General features: G+C 45.2%; 1 protein-coding gene across 2 annotated transcripts in view; it reads right to left on the reverse strand.

The window, feature by feature from the left end:
- Positions 1–280: 280 nt before the first annotated feature.
- Positions 281–27316, reverse strand: part of LOC141101000 (urea transporter 2-like) — a 76286-nt gene continuing 49250 nt past the window's right edge. For both annotated transcript variants that reach the window (XM_073589781.1, XM_073589782.1), the window contains 7 exons: positions 25897–26086; positions 24241–24369; positions 23857–24049; positions 7778–7925; positions 6976–7110; positions 4794–4843; positions 281–3155 (listed from right to left, as the gene is read on the reverse strand). In XM_073589781.1, the coding sequence (XP_073445882.1) occupies positions 2979–3155; positions 4794–4843; positions 6976–7110; positions 7778–7925; positions 23857–24049; positions 24241–24369; positions 25897–26086 (1022 nt within the window). In that variant the 3' untranslated portion in view covers positions 281–2978. The remainder of the gene's footprint in view (positions 3156–4793; positions 4844–6975; positions 7111–7777; positions 7926–23856; positions 24050–24240; positions 24370–25896; positions 26087–27316) is intronic.

The raw sequence follows: 27316 nt of genomic DNA on the forward strand, positions 1-27316 counted from the left end.
GGATAAGTCCGGTGGGACGCCTGGGGTCACTCCCTCCGCTAGTGCATTGTCATGGCAGCGGTGGTCTTCGCTCAGTGCTGGAGGATCACCGTGATGTGGCAGTGGGCTTACACATTAGCCAAGTTACATATTCAGCTATAGAGCTGAGCAACAACCCCGACGGGTTCTGTAGGCGGGTGGTGCTATTTACGGAACAAAGCAGCCATGTTATTCAAGTCTTGGACAAGCCCTTTAATATGAGATTAAAAAAAAAAATGCAAAACAAAAACATCCAGGGTGCTAGAAAAAATTTTTTGGTATTTTATTCAGTGCATTTCACACAAAGTTAGCGAAAGTATACAACGTTAATTTACATTCTACAAGTACAGCACATAGCATTTTGATATATGGTACATAGTATACAGTGTGAACACACACAAGAGTTAATAAGTGGTATTCATTGGTCAAGTGTTTTTTTTATTTGTTTTTATATTTTTTAATAAGTTTTAGATACAATTGTCATAAGAATTTTCATTATTTTATCACACCCAAAAATTTACCTAATTTTCATTATTTTATTACACACACATACACGGGCACACACATTTGCTATTTACATAAGTGCTTTAGGACATTTATATTTGGTTTTGATTTAATAAAAAAATATATTTTTCACAATTATATTACAGTACATAGTTAGTAGGACTTTTTTTAATAAAACTTTAATAAAAGAATATTACTTTTATATTTTTATTATTATTTTTTTTTTTACTAATGAGTCCCTGAAGTGAATCTATTAGCAAATTCAAGCTGCATACATTATTACATAAATGTCTTAGAACTGATGAGGCTGGTGGGATTACTGTATATATACGGTATATATTTCTGATATGAATGAGTGCATTTTATCGCGCTCAGCCAATTTTGCCACTAGACGTGAAAGTTTTTCAAATACAACTGTTCTGACGTGGATTTGCACGATAAGTACACTAGGTTCATCAGGATTAAGAGATCTGTTTAATCATGTATCTAGTTGTTCTTGTGGAATCTGATGACAGATCCACTTGACTCCATTTATTTGTTAGTTACTTGGTTAGCATATGATATGGTTATAAGTAGGAAAAACCGTAGCCATTATTTTTGGCAAATCACAGACAGCGACATTTTTATATAGCACAATCGCCACTGAGCTCAAGCACTAGCACTTTAAGGCCCAAACAACTGCTGGAGCCCCTAAGGAGACCATCTTTACCCTCTTATGTGGCTGGGCTTCATAGAAGAACAAAATTTTGTATATTTATGGCGATACAGTAATACTGCAGTAAATAGTAGCGCACAAACGATCACAGTTTCAAGTCCCCTAAGGGGACTATAAAATAAAAAAAATGATAATTATAAAACAAGTACAATACATATAAAAATTCTACTCACCCTGATTTTCCACCCCATTAATAATGAAGTTTTTTTTAAAATTTAAGCATAATTGGTAGTGCCATGTTTGTAAAAGTTCAATCTATCTAATGTAATTAACCCGAGAAGTAAACACCTTAATGGTGGAAAGAAAAAAAAAATCGCACACCAGACTTGCGGAATTTTGATTGCTATTGCTCCCTAATAAAATACAATTAAAAGCGATCAAGACGTTGTATCTACCAAAAAAAAGGCATCAATAAAAACATTATCTTACCACCCAAAGCAACAAGCCTTTACACAGCGCTATTGCTGAAAATTTTTTTACAAAATCTCATTTTTTTTACCATTTAAATGATTAAAAAAATCTACATGTTTGGTATCACCGTGATCGTACTGACATGGACAATCATGTTGCTAAGTCATTTTTACCAAACAATGAAAGCCATGAAAACAGAACTAAAAAAAAAAAAATGGAATAATTGCTTTTTTTTTGGCCATTTCAACACATTTTGAAATGTTTTCCATTATATTGTATAGGAAAATGAACATTGTCATTAAAAGAAAGCACTTGTCCGTCGATAAAAACGCAGCTTCAAAAAGCTAAGTTGGTAGGGAAAAAAAGAAAAACCATGGCTCTTGGAAGAGGGAGGGGAGAAAAAAAAATTGAAGAACAAAAATGAAAACTGACCAGGGAGTAAAGGGGTTAAAGGTAGAGTTGAGCGAATATGTTCGGAAATGGTTGCTGAATCTGAATTTGCCATATTAGTACCCTATTCGTGCCAAATTTATGTTTGATGATCGGTTCCGAATATTTTTGTTCATTTCTACTCCCATTGACTCCAATGACGTTCGGCTGTGTTCGGCGAATGTAGCAAAAACAATATTTGGCGCCGATCGTAATCGTAACTGAATTTTGAAAAATTTGCTCAACTCTAGTTAAGGTTGTATGTGGTATTGAAGTCTAATAGTATTTACTTTCATGCAACTGAAGCGCAATACCAGACACAACCTATGGACAGGTGTGGCGCTGTTACCAGTTATTCATCCTTTACATCCCCTTTAAATGCACAGTAATATGTTTTTCACTCAGACCTTTGTGGAAAGCTCTGGGGCCATTATTTATAACTTGTTATAATAGTCCTCAATGGTAAACGTGGCACCATGTCCTGTGCTCAGGCTTCAAATGATTGGTGAAAGAGCTATAAACTCAAATGTGAAGCTTCCTGCATCTATCAAAGGTTTTGTTCTACGATCCATCCGTTAAGGATATCATCTAGGAAATTCTTCCCTTTTGTCCTTTACGTCTCAGAAATAAAAAAAAATTACGATTAAATATTCTTCGTAGATCATCTCCCACTCTACATGCGTCGATCCTGTACACTGGACACCTGGCTGCTCACTATACTCACGTTGATCTTCCAAAGAGTCTTGGCACGTCTGACATAGCAAACGTTAACCAACATGGATGAACGGTCTTCTGCGTTTAAGCATTTCAATGGATTTTGCATGAGTAGAAAAGATTTTGGGACACAGGAAATTATAAAAAAAGATGGTAGAAAAGTCTGATCATCCCTTCTTTCCATTATTCAGATGTTGCATTTCTCCTTTTTGTCCTTCTTCAGGTTTTGGAAATAGACTCTGTTGGCCTCTGGGTAGGTGACCTTCGATAAGGGCAGTTTATAAATGCCTGGATTGTTTGTAGTGAGCAAGAGGAAAGTGAGCGCCGATAGGCAGAATGGCCAAGTACAACATGGCAGCCCGACCTACAAAAAGAAAATCATAAGGTTCTAAAAAAGTAATGAAACTAATACAATACAGCCAAAACAAACAACTCTCCTGAGACGGCCCTTTAAAGGGTAACTAAAAATGTACATAATTTTGATATTTTGCTAAAAGAGGTTGTCCAGTCTTCGGTTGTACGTCTGCAGTCAATATATGTGACTGCAGACTTGTTAATCCTCTCATCGCGCTCACTTTTCACTGTGAGGATTCTCCGAAACAGAGGGTGTGAGTATATGATTTGCATATAAGCAATCACATACAGACTAGACGTTCGATGCCTCACATAATGTAAGTGGGCGAGGCCAGGTGCTGTCTAGTCTGAATGTGGCTGGAAGTGTGCAAACCGCATACATACAGTCATGGCTCTCATCGCTGGCAGTGCACACGATATGAAAATTCACAAGTCTGCAGTCACATAGAGTTAATGCAGACTTGTAGCCTAAGGCTGGACAACCCCTTTAAGTTCCTTTGACTGGAGGTGGTCCAGAGACTCCCACAAATTGTTCAGATGAAAGGGTAATGTATAAGCTCAATAGACTTTGCAGGTCAATACACGACTCTGCTGAGGACTTCGGTCCTTTGCTTTGAGATTTCAGGACCTGAACCCCCCATTGTTGTCCTGGGGCTATAGGTGTGCTCAAAAATTTACATACTCTGGAAGAATTTTTGCTTTCTTGGCCTTTTTTTCAGAGAATATGAAGGAAAACACCAAAACTTTTTCTCCACTCATGGTTATTGGTTGGGTGAAGCCATTTATTGTCAAACTACTGTGTTTTCTCTTTATAAATCATAATGACAACCCAAAACATCCAAATGACCCTGATCAAAAGTTCACATACCCCATTTCTTAATACCGTGTAATGCCCCCTCTAACATCAATGACAGCTTGAAGTCTTTTGTGGTGGTTGTGGATGAGGTTCTTTATTTTCTCAGATGGTAAAGCTGTCCACTCTTCTTGGCAAAAAGCCTCCAGTTCCTGTAAATTCCTGGGCTGTCTAGCATGACCTTCGCGCTTGAGATCTCCCCAGAGTGGCTCAATGATATTGAGGTCAGGAGACCTAGATGGCCACTCCAGAACCTTCACTTTGTTTTGCTGTGGCCAATGACAGGTTGACTTGTTAGTTTCAGCCATTAGGGTTGGTCAATGGAATTGCCAAGTCTAGGTGACCACTTTTATAAATGGGTAAGTTTACAAGATTTCTTTTCTTAGGATGTCGGATGCATTATATTTAAAATATTAGTTACTACTCTTTTAAGTAAACTATTGTGCCTTAGGGGTAACTTTAAGAATGTGCTTTTGTTCATTTTTTTTTAAAAAAAGAGCTTTGACAAATTATTTTACATATACCCACGAGGAGTGGAAGTTCTTTGAACTTAGTAATCAGAGTTTTAGACAAAATGTAAAAAAAAAAAGACAAAATGACTGACACATGACAGAAGACAGAACTATGTTTCTCCAAGTTACTGATTGACAAAAAGGTTTGGGATGTTGTTGACTCGAAAGATCAATGTTACACGGAAGGTGGCGCTGTTGGCATGATGTCTATTGTAAATATATACTATGCCATTGTTAAAGTGATAGGTACAAATATTTGTACAATTTCTTAAAAAACACTTACCACAGACATCATGTTGCCCAGTGCAGCCCCTAAGTACGCACAAAAGAGAGCTGGGGGTGTAAGGAAAAAGGGAAATTAGTATAATAAATACTGAACATTGCACATATAGAGGTGTCAAACTTTGTTCATCTAGACTTTTTAACCTATTAACAACACCTTCACTTTACATATTAATGTTATCTACATTACAGTGTGGTCAGCTTAGACTTACATCACTCCCGAGCTGCACTCACTATTCTGCTGGTGCAGTCACTGTGTACATACATTACATTACTGATCCTGAGTTACATCCTGTATTATACCCCAGAGCAGCACTCACTATTCTGCTGGTGGAGTCACTGTGTACATATATTACATTACTGATCCTGAGTTACATCCTGTATTATACTCCAGAGCTGCACTCACTATTCTGCTGATGCAGTCACTGGGTACATACATTACATTACTGATCCTGAGTTACATCCTGTATTATACCCCAGAGCAGCACTCACTATTCTGCTGGTGCAGTCACTGTGTACATACTTTACATTACTGATCCTGAGTTACATCCTGTATTATACTCCAGAGCTGCACTCACTATTCTGCTGGTGCAGTCACTGTGTACATACATTACATTACTGATCCTGTACTGATCCTGAGTTACATCCTGTATTATACTCCAGAGCTGCACTCACTATTCTGCTGGTGCAGTCACTGTGTACATACATACATTACATTACTGATCCTGGGTTACATCCTGTATTATACTCCAGAGCTGCACTCACTATTCTGCTGGTGCAGTCACTATGTACATGCATTACATTACTGATCCTGGGTTACATCCTGTATTATACCCCAGAGCTGCACTCAATATTCTGTTGGTGCAGTCACTGTGTACATACATTACATTACTGATCCTGAGTTACATCCTGTATTATACTCCAGAGCTGCACTTACTATTCTGCTGGTGCAGTCACTGTGTACGTACATTACATTACTGATGCTGAGTTACATCCTGTAATATACTTCAGAGCTGCACTCACTATTCTGCTGGTGCAGTCGCTGTGCACATACATTGCAACACTGATCCTGAGATACATGCTGTATTATACTCCAGAGCTGCACTCACTATTCCGCTGGTGCAGTCACTGTGTACATACATTACATTACTGATCCTGTACTGATCCTGAGTTACGTTCTGCATTATACTCCAGAGCTGCACTCACTATTCTACTGGTGCAGTCACTGTGTACATACATTACATTACTGATGCTGAGTTACATCCTGTATTATACTCCAGAGCTGCACTCACTATTCTGCTGGTGCAGTCACTATGTGCATGCATTACATTACTGATCCTGGGTTACATCCTGTATTATACTCCAGAGCTGCACTCACTATTCTGCTGGTGCAGACACTGTGTACATACATTACATTACAGATCCTGTACTGATCCTGAGTTACATCATGTATTATACTCCAGAGCTGCACTCACTATTCTGCTGGTGCAGTCACTGTGTACATACACTACATTACTGATCCTGAGTTACATCCTGTATTATACTCCAGAGCTGCACTCACTATTCTGCTGGTGCAGTCACTGTGTACATACATTACATTACAGATCCTGTACTGATCCTGAGTTACATCCTGTATTATACTCCAGAGCTGCACTCACTATTCTGCTGGTGCAGTCACTGTGTACATACATTACATTACTGATCCTGAGTTGGATCCTGTATTATACTCCAGAGCTGCACTCACTATTCTGCTGGTGCAGTCACTGTGTACATACATTACATTACTGGTCCTGAGTTACATCCTGTATTATACTCCAGAGCTGCACTCACTATTCTGCTGGTGCAGTCACTGTGTACATACATTACATTACTGATCCTGAGTTACATCCTGTATTATACTCCAGAGCTGCACTCACTATTCTGCTGGTGCAGTCACTGTGTACTTTACTGATATTGTGTTACATCCTATAATTGACAATCAATTTACAGAGAACCCAAGATACTTCAGGTTTTGCGCATTCTGGTGAATTTTAATGGCTTTGAATTATTCATTACCCGACTAGTGGGAAAGTTGGCTGCTAGAACAGAGAAAAGCTTCCTGTGTCACTGGCTCTGGCTTTGTATATTACTGCTGCTTTTAGTGTTAAACTTTTACCAAAGTACAATCCCAAATAAGTACATACCACACGCTATAGCGAGCAAGTGAGTTTGCCAGGTGAGAGCGTAAAACATTCCACCCACTGCAATGCAAGCCAAAACCGAGTTATAGCCCCACAGACCAAAGTAGATCTTGTCGAACGGAGTCGCCAGACTTAGACCTAAAAATGAAGAATTGAACTTAATAAGTCAAAAAAAGTCATGGAAAAATTTTAAGACTGATCTTCAATGAATGAAATATAAATTCTATACTTGGCACTCAAAGTGGATTGCCAAGTCTATACTTTCTATTGGTGAAACCCCACTACTCTACTTCAATGAATGAAGACACCTGATATGAAGACATAAACATCTGAAGGGAGAATAATAGGTAATCAAGCTGTAGCTTGTCTTTTGGTTCTGGTTGATGCCACCTTACCCTTTCATGTAGGACTTTTTTGGCACTACAAAGTGAACAAACTTGGGCTCATTTGAACTTCTTTGCAACAAGGGCTGGAAAGTTAAACTAGTGTATCACTAGAACTTTTATGTTCCAGACAGTGATAGTTTAACTTTCCATTCCTTGTTTCAAAGAAGTGTAAATGAGCCCAAGTTTGTCCACTTTGTCATGGCCATGTTTTAGGAAATGGAAATACAGATCTTGATGGGGCTGATTTGGGTGGATTCCTTCCACAGAACTTGTGTCTATTGTGCATCATGTATGTCTTAAAAGTATTAAGTGTCACAATGACACAAAACTTATTTAGTGAAGACCCATTCATTGACAATGAGTCAGCTCGGTGGGGAGCATGTCTATTAGCAATAGAAACCACCCAGTAACATATTTACCTGCTACCATTCCCAAAGCTGATCCAATTGCTGCATGCATGCAGATGATTGGGGAGGATACAAACAAAGCCACCAGGAAAATACCTCCGGTCCAAGGGTTATCACAGCCATACACCTGACCGACACCAACTGGGACAGCTTTCAGTAGCTGCAAGACAAACAGGAAATTATATTACATGTTATTGAAGGATGCACTAATCAAGCTCATGGTATTTACACCCACAGGAACTCACAGTACTAAGTATGGAAATCAAAAAAGGCTTAGATGACATTGTATAAAAGTGCTTAATAGCTGTTGGCCTCCTGATTCCTCTTGATCTGATTGCGCTTGCAAGTATTCGTTAAGGGGAGAGTAGGTTTAGGGTGTATCTCACTGGCCAATCGAGGCTTTTAAATGACCTCCGATCGGATACATGTAACCTGTTTAGAAAGGGTGACCACTCTTCTTTAATACTATCATTCTGTGACAGTAAAATATCATCGACAGCACATGGACGATGTTCTGCCAAGTATGATTATTTTTAAGCAAGCTTTACAATTATTTAGCAAATGAACATACGAGTTCGCTGGTTCATCAGGTGATTGGTAACCTATTTAAACAGGCTGATCATTGAGAATGAGTATTCTTAAGAACCGTCTTTCATGATTATCATCTAAATAGAAGCACCTTAAAACGTTGGTGGACACCTTAGATGGACTCTTAACCTCCTTTAGAAGATTCGTCCACATGGACAATCCTTGCCCTCACACCCTTCCAAACATCACCAGCTAGAGTAGAATTAGAAGCTCTACCATGAAATTGGCAGGAATAGGAATAGAGTACACGTCACTCCGTCTTCGAGGTGCACGGAATAGGATACCACTCCTCAAAACTTATAGTATAAGAAATTCCGGCACTCAAAAGAAGTATATGCAAAAGAAATTCTCCCAAAATCATGTGACGTTTCGGTCTACAACTCAGACCTTCATCAGACTACGCCCCAGCCCCCCTGCCAGCGCTGTGTACACGCCTGACTATGTGCCCACAGGGACTTTCTCCCTTTGTCCCAAGACCTTGATCTCTCTTCCACCCCCCAAAAAGGAGAATATTGCTACTCGTGGCTGCCTTCCATGGACTTTCCATGCTCACACATATCTCCATACCTTTATTCTGATGAAGGTCTGAGTTGTAGACCGAAACGTCACATGATTTTGGGAGAATCTGTTGTACAAATAAATTTCTTCTGCATATACTTCTTTTGAGTGCCGGAATTTCTTATACTATGAACTTGGCAGGTTCGGAGGATATTTCTCTAATATATATGGGAAATTAAGGCTGATCAGAAGGTCTAAGGAGAGGTGAAACCAGATAAACAAGCTTTCAAAGTGCTGTAGATTGACCAAAAAGACTCCAGGGTAAAGAGAGGCATTTAAAGAACTGGATTCCGCTTGGTAAATATACTCAATTTGGGAAAATTATACGAAAGAATATTGCAACCCATCAGTAATAAGATCTAGATAGCAGGAGAATAAAATCTAAGTCATAGTGCAGTGCCACCAAGACGTAAAAGCAATATATTTTATCTTGTAATTTTTATGAGTTCCTCCTAAGATCTCCGAGCGGTCGACGAGTAAAGACAGTTCTCAAACACGCATATATTTTACTGCTTATGTTCACAGCTGGGGAGTGTTCGTGCCATGTAAAAACCAAATCTGCCTTCACACTTTTTATGAGTTCTCAGTCCAATAAAGTCTACCACAAGCCACTTCAAATAATTGCTTTACTTTAAGACAAATAAATGAATGCCAGGTGATAAAACCATCACAGTGCGAGACGATCGATACAGAGAGAGCGATATTTCTATGTGGAATATACAGAAGAACTGGAAATTCGCTATGCACCTGTATACACTGTGGGGAAGAAAGCTAGAGTGAGACCTATAATTTTACACCATTAACTATGTAATACTAAAATATTCCAATATCTAGAATTCTAGATCGTTTACTATTAAACAGTTTATGCCATTAATCATAGGCAGGGTATATTGCCTCCAGACCCAGTGCGTAGTAGAACTGTCCTGTGCCTGGCGATAATACAAATGGCTTCGGGGGAACAGGGTTAGATGACTAGTTTCTTTTTGTATTTTGTGAGTCAATACTTTTCAGAGGCTGTGGGGGCCTTCATACTGTGTGAGGGCTGTGGGGGCCTTCATACTGTGTGAGGGCTGTGGGGGCCTTCATACTGTGTGAGGGCTGTGGGGGCCTTCATACTGTGTGAGGGCTGTGGGGGCCTTCATACTGTGTGAGGGCTGTGGGGGCCTTCATACTGTGTGAGGGCTGTGGGGACTTCATACTGTGTGAGGGCTGTGGGGGCCTTCATACTGTGTGAGGGCTGTGGGGACTTCATACTGTGTGAGGGCTGTGGGGGCCTTCATACTGTGTGAGGGCTGTGGGGACTTCATACTGTGTGAGGGCTGTGGGCGCCTTCATACTGTGTGAGGGCTGTGGGGGCCTTCATACTGTGTGAGGGCTGTGGGGACTTCATACTGTGTGAGGGCTGTGGGGACTTCATACTGTGTGAGGGCTGTGGGGGCCTTCATACTGTGTGAGGGCTGTGGGGACTTCATACTGTGTGAGGGCTGTGGGGGCCTTCATACTGTGTGAGGGCTGTGGGGACTTCATACTGTGTGAGGGCTGTGGGGGCCTTCATACTGTGTGAGGGCTGTGGGGACTTCATACTGTGTGAGGGCTGTGGGGACTTCATACTGTGTGAGGGCTGTGGGGGCCTTCATACTGTGTGAGGGCTGTGGGGACTTCATACTGTGCGAGGGCTGTGGGGGCCTTCATACTGTGTGATGGCTGTGGGGACTTCATACTGTGTGAGGGCTGTGGGGGCCTTCATACTGTGTGAGGGCTGTGGGGGCCTTCATACTGTATGAGGACTGTGAGTACTTCATACTGTGTGAGGGCTGTGGGGGCCTTCATACTGTGTGTGGCCTGTGGGGGCCTTCATACTGTGTGAGGGCTGTGGGGGCATTCATACTGTATGAGGACTGTGAGTACTTCATACTGTGTGAGGGCTGTGGGGACTTCATACTGTGTGAGGGCTGTGGGGACTTCATACTGTGCGAGGGCTGTGGGGGCCTTCATACTGTGTGATGGCTGTGGGGACTTCATACTGTGTGAGGGCTGTGGGGGCCTTCATACTGTGTGAGGGCTGTGGGGGCCTTCATACTGTATGAGGACTGTGAGTACTTCATACTGTGTGAGGGCTGTGGGGGCCTTCATACTGTGTGTGGCCTGTGGGGGCCTTCATACTGTGTGAGGGCTGTGGGGGCATTCATACTGTATGAGGACTGTGAGTACTTCATACTGTGTGAGGGCTGTGGGGACTTCATACTGTGTGAGGGCTGTGGGGGCCTTCATACTGTATGAGGACTGTGAGTACTTCATACTGTGTGAGGGCTGTGGGGGCCTTCATACTGTGTGAGGGCTGTGGGGACTTCATACTGTGTGAGGGCTGTGGGGGCCTTCATACTGTGTGAGGGCTGTGGGGGCCTTCATACTGTGTGAGGGCTGTGGGGGCCTTCATACTGTGTGAGGGCTGTGGGGACTTCATACTGTATGAAGGCTGTGGGGGCCTTCATACTGTGTGAGGGCTGTGGGGGCCTTCATACTGTATGAGGACTGTGAGTACTTCATACTGCGTGAGGGCTGTGGGGGCCTTCATACTGTGTGAGGTGTTATGATTGAGTCACCGTAGGAGGCAAAAACAGAAATACTAGCTAAGTCCAGAAGACCAGAGAAGTTGGCAGCTATCGGATTGCAGACCCCTGAATCTAACAACAACAACTAGCAGTAGCCGTGGGGGGTTCCTACGGTGCCCTAGACCCCTCGATCACAGCCGGAGAACTAAATAGCCTAAAGACAGAAAAGGGAAATCTAAACTGCCCCAGAGCAGACCCCAAGGCAATAGGCAGCCCCCAACATATAATGACGGTGAAGCGAGATGGAAAAACACTCACACAGACAGAAAGATAGGCTGAGCAAATGATGGGGCCCAAGCTAACTAAATAGGATAGAAAAGGAAGGCTGCTGTCTGCAATCCGCCAAAACCCTCTCAAAAACAAGAGCCAACAGACTGATAGGGAAAAAAGCCCTGAAGATGCTAGGCTTCAAAAAGACTATATCAGTACTCTGGTATTATCTGAAGACAGAGCAAAAAGGAATTCAGCTCACCCAGCAGGGAAAGGCAGAAATCCAGACAAGCAAGACAAAACAAAACCAAAACACAAATGCAAAAAGTAGAGCAGAAAACTTAGCTTTTGAGGAGCAGGAATCAGACTGGTCTCCAAGAATCCCTCAGAGAAATCACCCGCAAGGCAGAAGGGCGTCGGCTGCCTTATATCCAGTCAGCGATCCCATTCACCCAGTCATCATCATTCTGCTCAGGTGCTTTGTAATCAGCCTCACTACCTTCCTTCACCAGAAGAGGGAGTTCATCAGACCTCAATGGTGAAGGGGAAAACAAACTCACAACAGTGAGGGCTGTGGGGGCCTTCATACTGTATGAGGACTGTGGGTACTTCATACTGTGTGGCTAACTGTGGGGTTCACTGTTGGGGTATCATTTTGTGTGTGGGACTGTGGGGGCATAATAAGAAAAGGGGTATCACATTATTTGGGGGGACTGTGGGTACATCATACTCTGTTGGGGTAATTGGGGCCTCATAATGTGTGTCTGAACTGTGGGACAGGCATCACTTGGGGCGCATCATACTGTGTAGGGGACATTCTGAGCATCATACTTTACTGTGGGCTGTGGGAGCATACTACTATGTGTGGAAGAACTGTGAAGACATCATGTTTTATGTGGGCACTATAGGGAAATCCAACTGTGTTGTGGTACTGTGGGGACATTATATTGTGTTGGGGGAACTGTGGGGGCATCATGCTTTGCTGAGGGCACTGTGGCATAATCATGTTTTGTTTTTGGGTGTTCTTAGGGTTAATTCACTGTTGGGGTATCATGCTATGTGTGTGGTCATTTTTGGGAGCATCATACTCTATGGGCCATGGTATCATAGTAGGTGAGAGAATTAAGAACTTCAATAGGGGAAGAACACTGTGCAAATATTGTAATACATGTCCCTCTCCCTATCTTTAAAAGTTGGGAGGTTTTCCCTGATGTGTCTGCAACTAGATGCCATGACCCATCTACTTTGCTGTTTTTTTGAGGTGGTGGGGGCAATTCTAACTTTTGCTATAGGGCTTGTGAGACAGTGACCGGCATTGTTGTAAATGGCCAGTATGTGTCTTGCAGCGGAGGAGGTTCTATGGGACCTGTAGTTCTATGAGCCTTGTTTTTGTTTTTAAAGTGGGGCTTACAGGGTTAGCCATAGAGCTGGGCGGGACTGGCTAACCACACACCTCCCACCTGTGGGGATGGTTTCAGCTACGTAATGTGACTAGTTTAGTCACATGATGAGTGTTGTAATGTCCTGAGAGGCCAATGTGTTGGAAGGTCTTGTGAGTTGACCGGATTCCTGAAGAGCACAGTGTGAGACCAGGTACCTGCAGAGCCTGTGACAGCTAACTGTGGTGGGGAAGGTACCGTCCTTCTGAGGGTCTGGACTGTCAGGTTTGGCCAGTGGAACAAGTCAGCATGTGGAGCTCCAGAACAGTGATCCCAGTTAGGCAGCTTCCTCGGTAACCACGGACTGACAAGACGTCAATGTGTGGAGTGGAGCTCCTGAAAGGTAACCCTGAGTATGGGGGACTGTGTGTACTGACAAGTGTCATTTAATGAACTGTGCGGTCACCCACAGTAACTGGTCGAAGTGAGGTCCAGCGTGTTTAGAGACTGCAATCTAATGTTGTGTTGTCACGCGACGGCTGCCGCGCACTCCTCCCTTTGCCTCCCCCCGGCCGCAGCTTACCCGCTCGCCGGTGGCCTCCTCGCCTCGGCGCCGGCTGCCGCGGGCTTCTCCACGGTCTCTCCCGGCTCCTCTCCTCCGTCCGGCGATCGCCTCCGTCCGGTCTTCTGGACCGCGCCGGGTGCGCTCTCCCGCCCCTCCTCCTCGGCGGGCGCGCGCACACACTATGCCCGGGCACACGCGCTCCTCCTCCTCCTCCTCCTCCTGAGGTCGCGCGCCTTCCTCTCCTCCACTAGGAGGTCACGACCCGGAAGGTCTCCTACTGCCCCTATATCAGGCCGCCTCTTCCTGCTGGCGGTGCCTGATTATCACTGCGCTTCCTTAGTGATTCTGGCCGCTCTCTATGTACGCCCCTGCGTCCTGTCCGTCCGTTGCTCATTCGCCTCTTCCATTATCCTCTCTCCTAGGCTCGGGAGGTTCGTGGTCATGTCCCGTCCAGCCCTGTTCCCGCCTGTCCGGTGTCTCCAAGCCGTGCCCGTCTGTCCTGTGTCTCCAAGCCGTGCCCGTCTGTCCTGTGTCTCCAAGCCGTGCCCGTCTGTCCTGTGTCTCCAAGCCGTGTCCACCTGTCCTGTGTCTCCAAGCCGGACCCGTCAGTCCTGTGTCCCCAACTCAGATCTACCTGTCTGTCTGTCGATACATCCCCTGGGTACCAGCTGCCGTGGTAATAGTTCCCCGCGGGCTTGCCCCAAACACTCCCTGTATAGGGGGTGGTCCACCTGGTCAGCTCGCCCCCGGGAGGTTCGTTGCCACGGTCTAGCGGGTCCACCCCAGGAGTACCTCACAGAATAATCAGGCCATGGATCCCGCTGGTACCCCGACCCCGACCCAAAAGGAACTTTTGTTCCTTCGTGAGAATCAGGCGAGGATCATGTCGTTCCTCAAATCAATGGAGTCCCGACTTTCGTCTTTGCAAACCTCCGATCCGGGGATTGCCTCCCAAATCTCCGGCTTACAGCAGGAACTTGCCCAGCAGCGCGACACCCAGGCCCATATTTTGAACTATATAGCCTCAGTAGATAACCGCTTACTAGCTCTACAGACGGCGGCCGCTGTCCCTGCGCCTGTGGCAGTTCCTCATTCCTCCCCCCGGTTGGCCAAACCCCCACGCTATAGCGGAGATCCCAAACTCTGTCGGGGGTTCATTAACCAGTGCCAATTGCATTTTGAGTTGGCACCCCTACAGTATCCTTCCGACCGGGCCAAGGTGGCCTTTATGATATCCCACTTAGAGGGTGAGGCACTGGCTTGGGTAAATCCCTTGTGGGAGCGTGATGACCCGATAGTCTCCCAGCTCGTGACCTTCTTGGAGACATTTCGTAAGGTCTTTGATGAGCCCGGCCGTCTGGTCTCCGCCACCGAGTCCTTATTTTGCCTTCGCCAGGGTACTCTCTCTGTGGGACAGTACGCCATCCAGTTCCGTACGTTGTCCTCTGAGCTTGGGTGGAACAATGAGGCTCTGGTGGGGGCTTTTTGGCGTGGCTTGTCGGCCCGAATCAAAGACGAGTTGGCAGGCAGGGATACACCTTCGTCTTTGGAGGATCTCATCTCGCTGGTAACGCGAATTGATCTGCGTTTCCGGGAGCGTTCCCGCGAGGTCGCCAGGGAGAGAAGGCCCACTCGTTTTTCTCCTCCGACACGCAGTCCTCCCCGCTTGCGGCCTTCCACCTCGGCGTCAGCCCCTGAACCCATGCAAGTAGACCGACTCAGGCCTGCGGAGCTACGCCGCCAGGAGAGACTCACTCACGGTCTTTGTCTCTATTGTGGCAGCGCCTCCCATCTCCTGCGTTCCTGCCCCGTGAGGCTGGGAAACTCCTCCGCCTAGGACAGGTAAGAGAGGCCTCCCTAGGTGCCTTTGATACCTCTCTACCCTTGACCCTTCCTGTTTTGTTTATCCAGGGTTCCAAACGTTTTTCGGAGATAGCCTATATTGACTCAGGGGCTGCTGGTAATTTTATCCAACTCGAGGCGGTGAAGAGATTGGGGATACCTGTCAGGTCCTTGGAGGTTCCCCGGCAGTTAGCCTCAGTCGACGGCATTCCCTTGCGCGAGACCGTTACACTGGTCACTGAAGAGCTGGAATTACAGATCGGGGTTCTGCACCGTGAGAAAATAGCCTTCTTCGTGCTGCCGTCTCTATCCCACACCTTGCTCCTGGGCCTTCCGTGGTTGAGGATGCATGAACCTGTCCTGGATTGGCGGTCCGGAGACATTCTTCGCTGGGGCCGCTTCTGCCAGACTAGATGTCTTCGTCCAGTACAACCCCTCAAATGCTCGTCTCCTGTCTCGGGTCCTGCGGATTTGCCCTTGGCCTACTGGGCCTTTGCGGATGTCTTTGATAAAAAGGAGGCAGAGACTCTTCCACCGCACCGGCAATATGATTGCCCTATCGAGCTTGTTCCCGGCTCGACTCCGCCCCGGGGGCGAATCTATCCGTTGAGTCCTCTCGAGTCCCAGGCCATGACTGAATATGTACAGGAGAATTTGGCCAGAGGCTTCATCCGGAAGTCATCTTCTCCCGCTGGAGCTGGCTTCTTTTTTGTCAAGAAGAAGGACGGGTCTCTCCGCCCCTGTATTGACTATCGAGGTCTTAACCAGATTACCATCAAGAACAAATATCCTCTACCTCTCATCCCCGAGTTGTTCGACCGGCTACGAGGAGCGCGAATCTTTTCTAAATTGGATCTCCGTGGAGCCTACAATCTCATCCGTATTCGCTCCGGAGATGAATGGAAAACCGCCTTCAACACCAGGGATGGACACTACGAGTATCTTGTCATGCCCTTCGGGTTGTGCAACGCTCCCGCAGTCTTTCAGGAATTTATGAACGACATTTTCCTAGACCTTCTGTACTCCTGTGTGGTCGTGTATCTTGACGATATCCTGGTCTTCTCTCCCGATCTGTCCACCCACAGAAGAGATGTCCGCCGAGTACTGTTCCGATTGAGGGAGAATCGCCTGTACGCCAAATTGGAGAAGTGCGCCTTTGAACAGTCTTCCCTTCCATTTCTAGGCTATATCCTCTCCGACTCTGGCCTGCGTATGGATCCGGAGAAGGTGTCTGCCGTGCTTAACTGGCCACGTCCCCAAGGGGTGAAAGCCATTCAGCGATTTCTTGGCTTCGCAAATTACTATCGGCAGTTCATCCCTCATTTTTCCTCATTGGCTGGCTCTATCTCGTCTTTGATCCGTAAAGGAGCCAACCCGCACGTCTGGACCCCTGAAGCAGAGGAAGCCTTCCTATCTCTGAAACGAGCATTTGCCACGGCTCCCGTACTCCATCGTCCTGAGGTCAACAAACCGTTCGTCCTCGAAGTGGATGCATCAGCAACTGGAGCTGGAGCGGTTTTGTCTCAAAAGTCTTCCTCTGGTAGGCTCGTTACGTGCGGTTTCTTTTCCAAATCCTTCTCCACCCCAGAGCGGAATTATTCCATCGGAGACCGAGAACTGCTTGCCATCAAGTTAGCTCTAGAGGAGTGGAGATACTTATTGGAGGGCGCCGCACATCCCTTCACAATCTTCACAGACCATAAAAATCTTGCTTACCTTCGGTCTGCACAGAGACTCAACCCACGGCAGGCCAGGTGGTCTCTGTTCTTCGGTCGATTCGATTTTGATCTGCATTTTCGTCCAGGTAACAAGAACCTCAAAGCTGACGCCTTGTCCAGGTCCTCTCTTTCTGCAGATGTCGAAGAGGAACCCGCGCATTTCTTGGATCCATCCCGGCTCATCACGGTGGCACCGCTTTCTCTTCTCTCACCCCCACCTGGCAAGACTTTTGTGCAGGAGAAGGACCGAAGACGAATCCTACACTGGGGACATGCTTCCAAGCTGGCTGGCCATCTCGGGCTTAAAAAGACACTTCTCCTGGTGTCCCGCTACTACTGGTGGCCGACTCTTCCCCAGGATGTCCGGGATTTCGTCGCCTCCTGTCTCTCCTGTGCCAAGATCAAGGTGCCTAGGCAGCTGCCTTCTGGTCTTCTACACCCGCTACCAGTACCCTCGTCTCCTTGGCAACACATTGCCATGGACTTTATTACGGATCTGCCCCAGTCTGCCAACTGTACTGTCGTCCTAGTGGTGGTAGATAGGTTTTCTAAGATGGCACACTTCATCCCTCTTTCCGGCTTGCCATCGGCCCCAGCCTTGGCGAAGATTTTCGTTCAGCACATCTTCCGTCTTCATGGACTGCCCCAACATATTGTTTCAGACAGAGGAGTCCAATTCACCTCTCGCTTCTGGAGAGCCCTATGCAGATCGATGGATGTCACTCTCGACTTCTCCTCATCTTACCACCCACAGTCCAACGGTCAGGCAGAACGGACGAATCAGAGTTTGGTGAACTACCTCCGGCATTTTTCTAATGTCCACCAGAACAACTGGGCTGAACTACTCCCGTTTGCTGAGTTCGCCTATAATAACCACGTCAGTGAGTCTTCTGGCAAGTCCCCTTTCTTTGTCGTCTACGGGCAACATCCTGGTGTACCTCTACCGGTTCCTCCTGCCTCGGGTGTACCGGCGGCTGATCTTCTGTCCGGTGAATTCTCCAGGATCTGGCAGGAGACCAAGGCCGCTCTCGAGTTGGTACGTAACAGGGTTAAGAAACACGCAGACAAGAGGCGCCTGGATGCCCCGCCATATCACCCAGGTGATAAAGTTTGGCTAGCCTCCAAGTTTATTCGCCTCAAAATCCCTTCCCATAAACTGGGTCCCCGCTATATTGGACCTTTTGAGGTCTTGTCCCGTATTAATGATGTCTCCTACAAACTACGGCTTCCCGCCTCTCTCCGCATGCCTAATGCTTTTCATGTGTCTTTGCTAAAACCAGTCAACTTCAATCGTTTCCTTTCTAAGGCCCCTCACTCGCCTCCACCTGTCTCCGCAGACGATGTATTTGAGGTTAAAGATATTTTAGCCATGAGGAGGCAAAAGGGGAGAACTTTTTTTTTGGTTGATTGGAAGGGCTTTGGCCCTGAGGAGAGGTCCTGGGAGCCCCAGGAGAACATCCAGGCTCCTCGAATCTTGGCTAAATATTTGTCCAGACTGCAGAGGGGGGCGCGTGAGGAGGGGGGTACTGTCACGCGACGGCTGCCGCGCACTCCTCCCTTTGCCTCCCCCGGCCGCAGCTTACCCGCTCGCCGGTGGCCTCCTCGCCTCGGCGCCGGCTGCCGCGGGCTTCTCCACGGTCTCTCCCGGCTCCTCTCCCCAGAGTACTGAAGGAGATAGCAGAAGAAATTTTTGAACCCCTCTCTATAATCCTTGAAAATTCTTGGGGAACAGGAGAAGTGCCAGAAGACTGGAGAAGAGCAAATGTTGTTCCTATCTTCAAAAAGGGGAAGAAGGTGGACCCAGGTAACTATAGGCCGGTGAGTCTGACTTCTATACCAGGAAAGATCTTTGAACAAATTATTAAACAACATGTATGTCAATACCTGGATAAGAATGAAGTGATTAAACAGAGTCAGCATGGGTTTGTAACTAATAAGTCATGTCAGACTAACTTAATTTCCTTCTATGACGGTATCACTGATTGGGTGGATAAAGGAAATGCTGTAGATATAGTATATCTTGACTTCAGCAAAGCATTTGACAAAGTCTCTCATACAATCCTTATTGAAAAAATGATTAAGTATGGAATGGACAAGGCAACTGTTAGGTGGATTCATAACTGGCTTAGTGATCGGACCCAAAGAGTGGTCGTAAATGGCTGCACATCCAGTTGGAAGAATGTCTCAAGTGGGGTACCACAGGGCTCTGTCCTGGGCCCTGTATTGTTCAACATCTTTATCAACGATTTAGATGAAGGAATTGAGGGTAAACTGATTAAATTTGCTGATGACACAAAGCTAGGAGGGATAGCTAATACTAGAGAAGAGAGAGAGAGGATTCAAAAAGATTTAAATAAACTGGAGAAGTGGGCAGCAACTAACAGAATGGTTTTTAACAGGGAGAAATGCAAAGTACTACATCTGGGCAATAAAAATGGAAAAAGCATATATAGAATGGGAGGAATAGGGCTAAGTGACAGCACATGTGAAAAAGACTTGGGTATACTAATAGATCACAGACTGAATATGAGTCAACAGTGTGATGCAGCAGCAAAAAAGGCAAATGCAATTCTAGGATGTATTAACAGAAGCATACAGTCTAGATCACGTGAAGTCATTATTTCCCTCTACTCCTCTTTGGTCAGACCTCATCTGGAATATTGTGTCCAGTTTTGGGCACCACATTTTAAAAAAGACATCAACAAACTGGAGCAAGTTCAGAAAAGAGCGACCAGAATGGTGACGGTCTGCAAACCCTGTCTTATGAGGAAAGGTTGCAGGATTTGGGAATGTTTAGTTTGCAAAAGAGAAGACTGAGAGGAGACTTAATAGCTGTCTACAAATATCTAAAGGGCTGTCACATTGTAGAAGGATCAACTTTATTCTCATTTGCACAAGGAAAGACTAGAAGCAATGGGATGAAACTGAATGGGAGGAGACACAGATTAGATATTAGAAAAAACTTTTTGACAGTTAGAGTGATCAATGAGTGGAACAGGCTGCCACGAGAAGTGGTGAGTTCTCCTTCAATGGAAGTCTTCAAACAGAGGCTGGACAGACATCTGACTGGGATGATTTAGCGAATCCTGCTTTGAGCAGGGGGTTGGACCAGATGGCCCAGGAGGTCCCTTCCAACTCTACGATTCTATGATTCTATGATTCTCCTCCGTCCGGCGATCGCCTCCGTCCGGTCTTCTGGACCGCGCCGGGTGCGCTCTCCCGCCCCTCCTCCTTGGCGGGCGCGCGCACACACTATGCCCGGGCACACGCGCTCCTCCTCCTCCTCCTCCTCCTGAGGTCGCGCGCCTTCCTCTCCTCCACTAGGAGGTCACGACCCGGAAGGTCTCCTACTGCCCCTATATCAGGCCGCCTCTTCCTGCTGGCGGTGCCTGATTATCACTGCGCTTCCTTAGTGATTCTGGCCGCTCTCTATGTACGCCCCTGCATCCTGTCCGTCCGTTGCTCTTTCGCCTCTTCCATTATCCTCTCTCCTAGGCTCGGGAGGTTCGTGGTCGTGTCCCGTCCAGCCCTGTTCCCGCCTGTCCGGTGTCTCCAAGCCGTGCCCGTCTGTCCTGTGTCTCCAAGCCGTGCCCGTCTGTCCTGTGTCTCCAAACCGTGCCCGTCTGTCCTGTGTCTCCAAGCCGTGTCCACCTGTCCTGTGTCTCCAAGCCGGACCCGTCAGTCCTGTGTCCCCAACTCGGATCTACCTGTCTGTCTGTCGATACATCCCCTGGGTACCAGCTGCCATGGTAATAGTTCCCCGCGGGCTTGCCCCAAACACTCCCTGTATAGGGGGTGGTCCACCTGGTCAGCTCGCCCCCGGGAGGTTCGTTGCCATGGTCTAGCGGGTCCACCCCAGGAGTACCTCACATGTGTGGCATGGAGTAAAGTTGCGAAAGACATTGGCACAGCATGCGATCGCCCACGGTAACTCGACAAAGAGTAGTCTGGTGTGTTTAGTGACTGCGAGTTAAAGCCATGTACTGTGAAGTGCTATGGACTATATGTTAGGTCTGTGTAGGGAGGAGGACCCCCATAGGTTGTCTGGGCAGGAACCAAGGGAACCGCCATCTGGGTTCCTAGGGAAACAGTACCTGGGGAACAAAGGAGGAGAGCAGATGACTGAGCGTGACTGGGCAGCAAGGGGAGGGGCGAGTATAAAAGGAGCAGGGGGCGCGCAGGGGAGACAGTTGGTGGCACGCCAGACACTGAACAAGAGGCTGTGGGACTGTGAGAGAGCTAGAGCGGCCGACGGTGACCAGAGAGGAGAACGGCAGCAGAGAGGAGATTCTCAGACTGTCACCCCCTTACCAAGTCGAGGACACGACCTGCCCACGGTCGTCCGCAGCCGGTACCGCTGTGCTCCAGCCCGTTGCGGCCTGTCCGCTGTCTCCTGCGGCCGCTGCCGCTCCAATCCTGCCCGCAGTGGCAGCCTGCCTGCTGCCGCCCCACTACAGTCTGCAGTTGCAGCCTGTGCATCAACGCCCAGGGCTGCCATTACCCTGCTACAGTTGGCAGTTGGGGCCTGCTCCTCGCCTACGGAGAGACTCGTTGCACAGGCCCAGTCCGTGCGCGTGGCCTACCACAACCGCCACTCTTCCAGACTACGTCACTACCCTGCTTGGGGGGACTGGAGTCTCCGTGGACTCACTAATGAACGGGACCCTGCTGTGGCTACAGGGGGTTACCGCAACAAAAGACTCCCTTAGGGCCTGTTGTGCCCCAACTTCTCCTGGGTGCTGGACACCTGAAGACTACGACAGTTTCTCAACAGCTGGGCCCAGCGGCTGCAACGTCAAAGCAGCCACATCAGCGACATCACAGCAGCCACATCTGCGACACCGAGGAACGTCAGGAAGGATAAGTTGACTTTAGGAAATAAGGACCCGTAGTTGGCCGTTTCGTGGCCCCATAATAGCTGGCCTTGCTGGGTCAGTCACATTCTCATTAAAGAAAAGTGTTCTTATTGTTGTAGAGTCTCTGCGAGGACAATTAGTGTTACCCCTTTTTGGTTGCTCAGTATAGCCCTAGCGGCTACAGTTCATAAACGTTATTTTCCAAAACAACACTCATTCTCGTGTCTCATCACTGCATCCTGCGAACCTGCTGTTACCTACATCTGTGATGTGTAACATGGCCTAGAGAGGTTTATGCTGAGATTAAATAAACCGCATGGACTGTTTAAGCGAGAAAACGTTCCTGTGTGCCTGCATCCCATTGCCAAGCGAGTGTCCCCCAACACATTCAATAAGCGCCATCTTATAGGCTCCATGATTTCTATGTACAGCCATATGGATAGGTGTTGATACAAAAAGAACAGGCTGCTGTCCTGGCAAGGCATTTGAGTATGTTAAATTTGGCTGAAAAAACAAGTGTGTAAAAAAAAATTGTTATTGACTTGCATATTTTGAGGGGGGAGGGTAGACAGGAACAGTGAAAAGTCTGTTTTTTGGAAATTTTCTTTTGTGTATTTAGAAATACAATTATTCTACCCCTTACAAAAAGGATTGCACAAGAAATATAAAGACTCAGATCAGTTGCTTGTGACATGCACACACCATCTCTGTCTGACACTAATTTCAGTCTTGTAAAAAATATTGTGCTGCATTGCTTCTACTTTGTAGTGCATTATGAATGAACAAAAATGAGTAATCCAACTATAGCAGAAGAAATACAGCTACGTCATATCACTGATCAATCACACTGAATTTTTCACTGCTGCTAGCACCTCTCCTATCTCTCATTTCCCCGCTAGTAATGGCACCTTTGTATTATTCACTGATTACTACGTTCATGTTCGCTGCTGCAGTTGCACAACACCTCTATCTGGAGTATTTGGTCACAGTTTTAAAGCTTTCTCTTCATATCTCTATTGCAAAGCTGTGAGGTCTGAAGTCGTCTTACAATGCTAAATCATATTAAAATAGCTGCTGCATTCCCTGCCTTGGCTTTTATAAAAGGTCTGACAGTCCCTCTTGACTGACTGTGCCATACCATTCGATGTAATAGCTGCAAGGCTTTATGGGGGTAGTGAACGCTGCTCCCAAATTACTCCTCATTGGTTAAATGGTTGACACAGTTGACGATAAGACAGGTTCATCAAGTCCAACATCTAAACCTACAATGTTGATCCCAAGGAAGGCAAAAAATCCTGAGGAATGAAGGAATGTACCGAGAGGTTTTAATTGCCCCATAAAAGAGGGAAATTGTAATCCATTTTCCTAGACCCCTGATTTAACTAGGGATAATTACACAAGAAGACAATAGACCAAGTCATTTTTGGCACAATAGAAAAACATTGAAAGGTAATGATAATGGTAACCATAGCAAATCTTGAAATGGGGTCCACCTTTGCCCAGGACTGCTGGAGATTTTGAGTAGCTCTACATAAAATGTATGTATAACGTATGGACATATTGCCCTGGTCATAGTGATACTCATATCCCCAGCAGAATTTTCCTCTGGACCATCATACTTCTCACCATGAAATTATCTTGTCTGGTCATGGTCGAGTCAACCATTTATTCTATCTTTTAATTGTACATTAAAATGTAGCAGTCCATAAAGAGTGTCTAACCTCATAATTTCACATTTTCCATCATTTTAATCACATTCTTACCGAGGGTATTTGGACATCGGTCCAAGTGATGTTCGGAACAGCATCTATAGGTTGGATATCGACAGTAGGGAAGAATATATTGTAGTGACCGGTGGCGGCTATGTGCAGACATACTGCAATATTGAAAGGCAGGGTGAAGACCGGCAGGTCCCATTTGCTGAATATAGAACCCAAAGCACTGGACAAGATGGGGCTGAAAAAAATTATATAAAAAAGACCAAAGATATTAAAAATGTGAACATCAGGTAAAGATTCAACATTTTGATTGGCTGAGATGTGAAGGACAGTATTTTAGCAGTGAAAAATTACAAGGACAATTAATTTGATATTTGACTTCTGGTATGAGTTTCAATAATTGTCAAAAATAAATAATTAAGGACTTACCAACTCATCGACATGACAGTCACAGGGATAAGAAGCCACCAATAGTAATTTCCTTTATCTGAAAACACAGCCATCAACAAGCCAACCAAGTTCCCGTTATACCCATGTAACCCCGCAGCAATTGCAGATCTGTTGTATGAAAAATAATTATGAGTCACCAATTCATGCCAATTATTAATTTATATATATTCTAAATACTAAAGTTAAAATTTCTCATTACAATAGACTCCAACATAATCCATGAACAATAATATAACTTCTGCAAAACTAGTCAGGAAACTATAAATACTAGAATACCGCCTTCTGTGTACAAGAATATGACTACCATAATACTGCCCCTATGTACAAGAATATAACTAATATAATGCTTCTCCTATGTACAAGAATATAACTACTATAATACTGCCACTAAGTACCAGAATATACCATAACTACTATAATACTGACTCCTATGTACAAGAATATAACTACTATAATACTGCCCCCTATGTACAAGAATATAACTACTATAATACTGCCCCTATGTACAAGAATATAACTACTATAACACTGCCCCTATGTGCAAGAATATAACTACTATAACACTTCCCCATGTACAAGAATATAACTACTATAATACTGCTCCTATGTACAAGAATGTAACTACTATAATACTGCCCCTATGTACAAGAATATAACTACTATAATACTGCTCCTATGTACAAGAATATAACTACTATAATACTGCCCCTTTGTACAAGAATATAGCTACTATAATACTGCTCCTAAGTACAAGAATATACCATAACTACTATAATACTGACTCCTATGTACAAGAATATAACTACTATAATACTGCCCCTATGTACAAGAATATAACTACTATAATACTGCCCCTATGTACAAGAATATAACTACTATAATACTGCTCCTATGTACAAGAATATAACTACTATAATACTGCCTCCTATGTACAAGAATATAACTACTATAATACTGCTCCTATGTATAAGAATAAAACTACTATAATACTGCCCCTATGTACAAGAATATAACTACTATAATACTGCCCCTATGTACAAGAATATAACTACTATAATACTGCTCCTATGTATAAGAATAAAACTACTATAATACTGCCCCTATGTACAAGAATATAACTACTATAATACTGCCCCTATGTACAAGAATATAGCTACTATAATACTGCCCCTATGTACAAGAATATAACTACTATAATACTGCTCCTTATGTACAAGAATATAACTACTATAATACTGCCCCTATGTACAAGAATATAGCTCCTATAATACTGCCCCTATGTACAAGAATATAACTACTATAATACTGCTCCTTATGTACAAGAATATAACTACTATAATACTGCCCCTATGTACAAGAATATAACTACTATAATACTGCCCCTATGTACAAGAATATAACTACTATAACACTGCCCCTATGTACAAGAATATAACTACTATAATATTGCCCAATATGTATAAGAATATAACTACTATAATACTGCTCCTTATGTACAAGAATATAACTACTATAATACTGCTCCTTATGTACAAGAATATAACTACTATAATACTGCCCCTATGTACAAGAATATAAATACTGTAATAATACATCCTTATTACTGTACATGGCCATGTTGCATATTCTACATACCTGTCTTGGCTGAGAACAAGTGCTGTGATTGTTGACACAATAGTGCCCAGGCATCCGGCAATGGCCCACCAGGTGTTTTGAAGGAAAAGTCCAGCAATGATGAGAAGACCACTAATAGGATTACTGACGAACATCACTTGCGACGTGCCACGTAAAACCCAGTCAATGAACTGGAATGGGACAGGTTTATCTGGAATGGATTGGTTTGTTTTATAGCATTTGCTGTTGGATGTTCTATGTAAGCACCTTATGATGTTTGAACTTTATGACATTTACTTTTAGCTCTCTGGACCATTTTGTGTAGTTTACATTATTTTGCTACCTATAAAGGTCTTCCACACACCTACAATTTTCTGCATGGAAATTGACCTGCTGGGTTGATTTTAAACTCTGTAACGTCAATTTTTGGTGCAAAATTTCCATCTAGAAAAGTGAGATCTGTGGTGAATTATACTGCAAATTTATGAGTGAATTTTGCTGCAAGTTTGCTATGTATTTCCAGCATGTCCACAAGTGGATGCTTTCCTCCTATGTGGACTTACCCTAACTTCGCATGGCTCCATGTATTCTGGCTTTTGTTTGGAGCACCCACTATCAGTCTTGGCTGGTTTGACTTGCAAAATAGTGCAATGATGGAAAACACAATGGAACCTGGAGTGGAACCCGATATGAAGTAAGTGATATGTTTAATCTAGCAGAGCTTTGTGTCCCCTGATATAAACGGAAGTGACTACACTAGTGAACGTTGCCATGCTGTTATCTGTGCTCACACAATTCTGGTATTGGGTAATGGATAGTCTCCCAAAAGTAGCTTTAGACAGGAACATAGAAGAATTGACACCCTCGCGCCCCACAGATAAAATACAATGTCCCTTCTGCTGCAAGTGCAGCGTGCACAGCAGCGTACTCACGCTTACTGTCAGAGTCACATCGGCTTCTGTCTCTCCGGCTCCGCGTTCCCGAGCTCCACAAATCATTCCAAAGACAAAGTTCTTTTCCAACGGTTTAATTTTACTAAGCAGGAGGATATCCAGCACATTTGCAGCACAACATGCACAGAGCAGCATTTCCTTGACTTTCCCTGCCTTCTGGGCAGCCTCTGTTCTTCCTGACAACTCTGTCTCTTCTGGCAGTCCCTGCTTCGCTCCTGGACAATCTCTGTCCCGTCCATGCCTTCATTCCCACCAGCTGCCTACCATTCTCCCTCACAGGAGATTTCTGAATAAGGCCCGGCCTAGAGGATCTGGGGGATCCTCGTTAAAATGGAGGTACTGTTAGAATGTGTTCGGTTTATTACTATCCTCCATTTTCTTGTAGTGTTCTGGCTACTGGTCTTTTTCCCCTGGTGCTGGGTTTGCCTTTGGTCAGGTTATTGTATCACCCTTTATTAACCTGCAGCTGTCTCCCATTCCTTGCTGGA

Source organism: Dendrobates tinctorius, unplaced genomic scaffold (genome assembly GCF_039654945.1).
Source record: "Dendrobates tinctorius isolate UK_male_01 unplaced genomic scaffold, ASM3965494v1 ptg000113l, whole genome shotgun sequence".
NCBI classification, from domain to species: domain Eukaryota; kingdom Metazoa; phylum Chordata; class Amphibia; order Anura; family Dendrobatidae; genus Dendrobates; species Dendrobates tinctorius.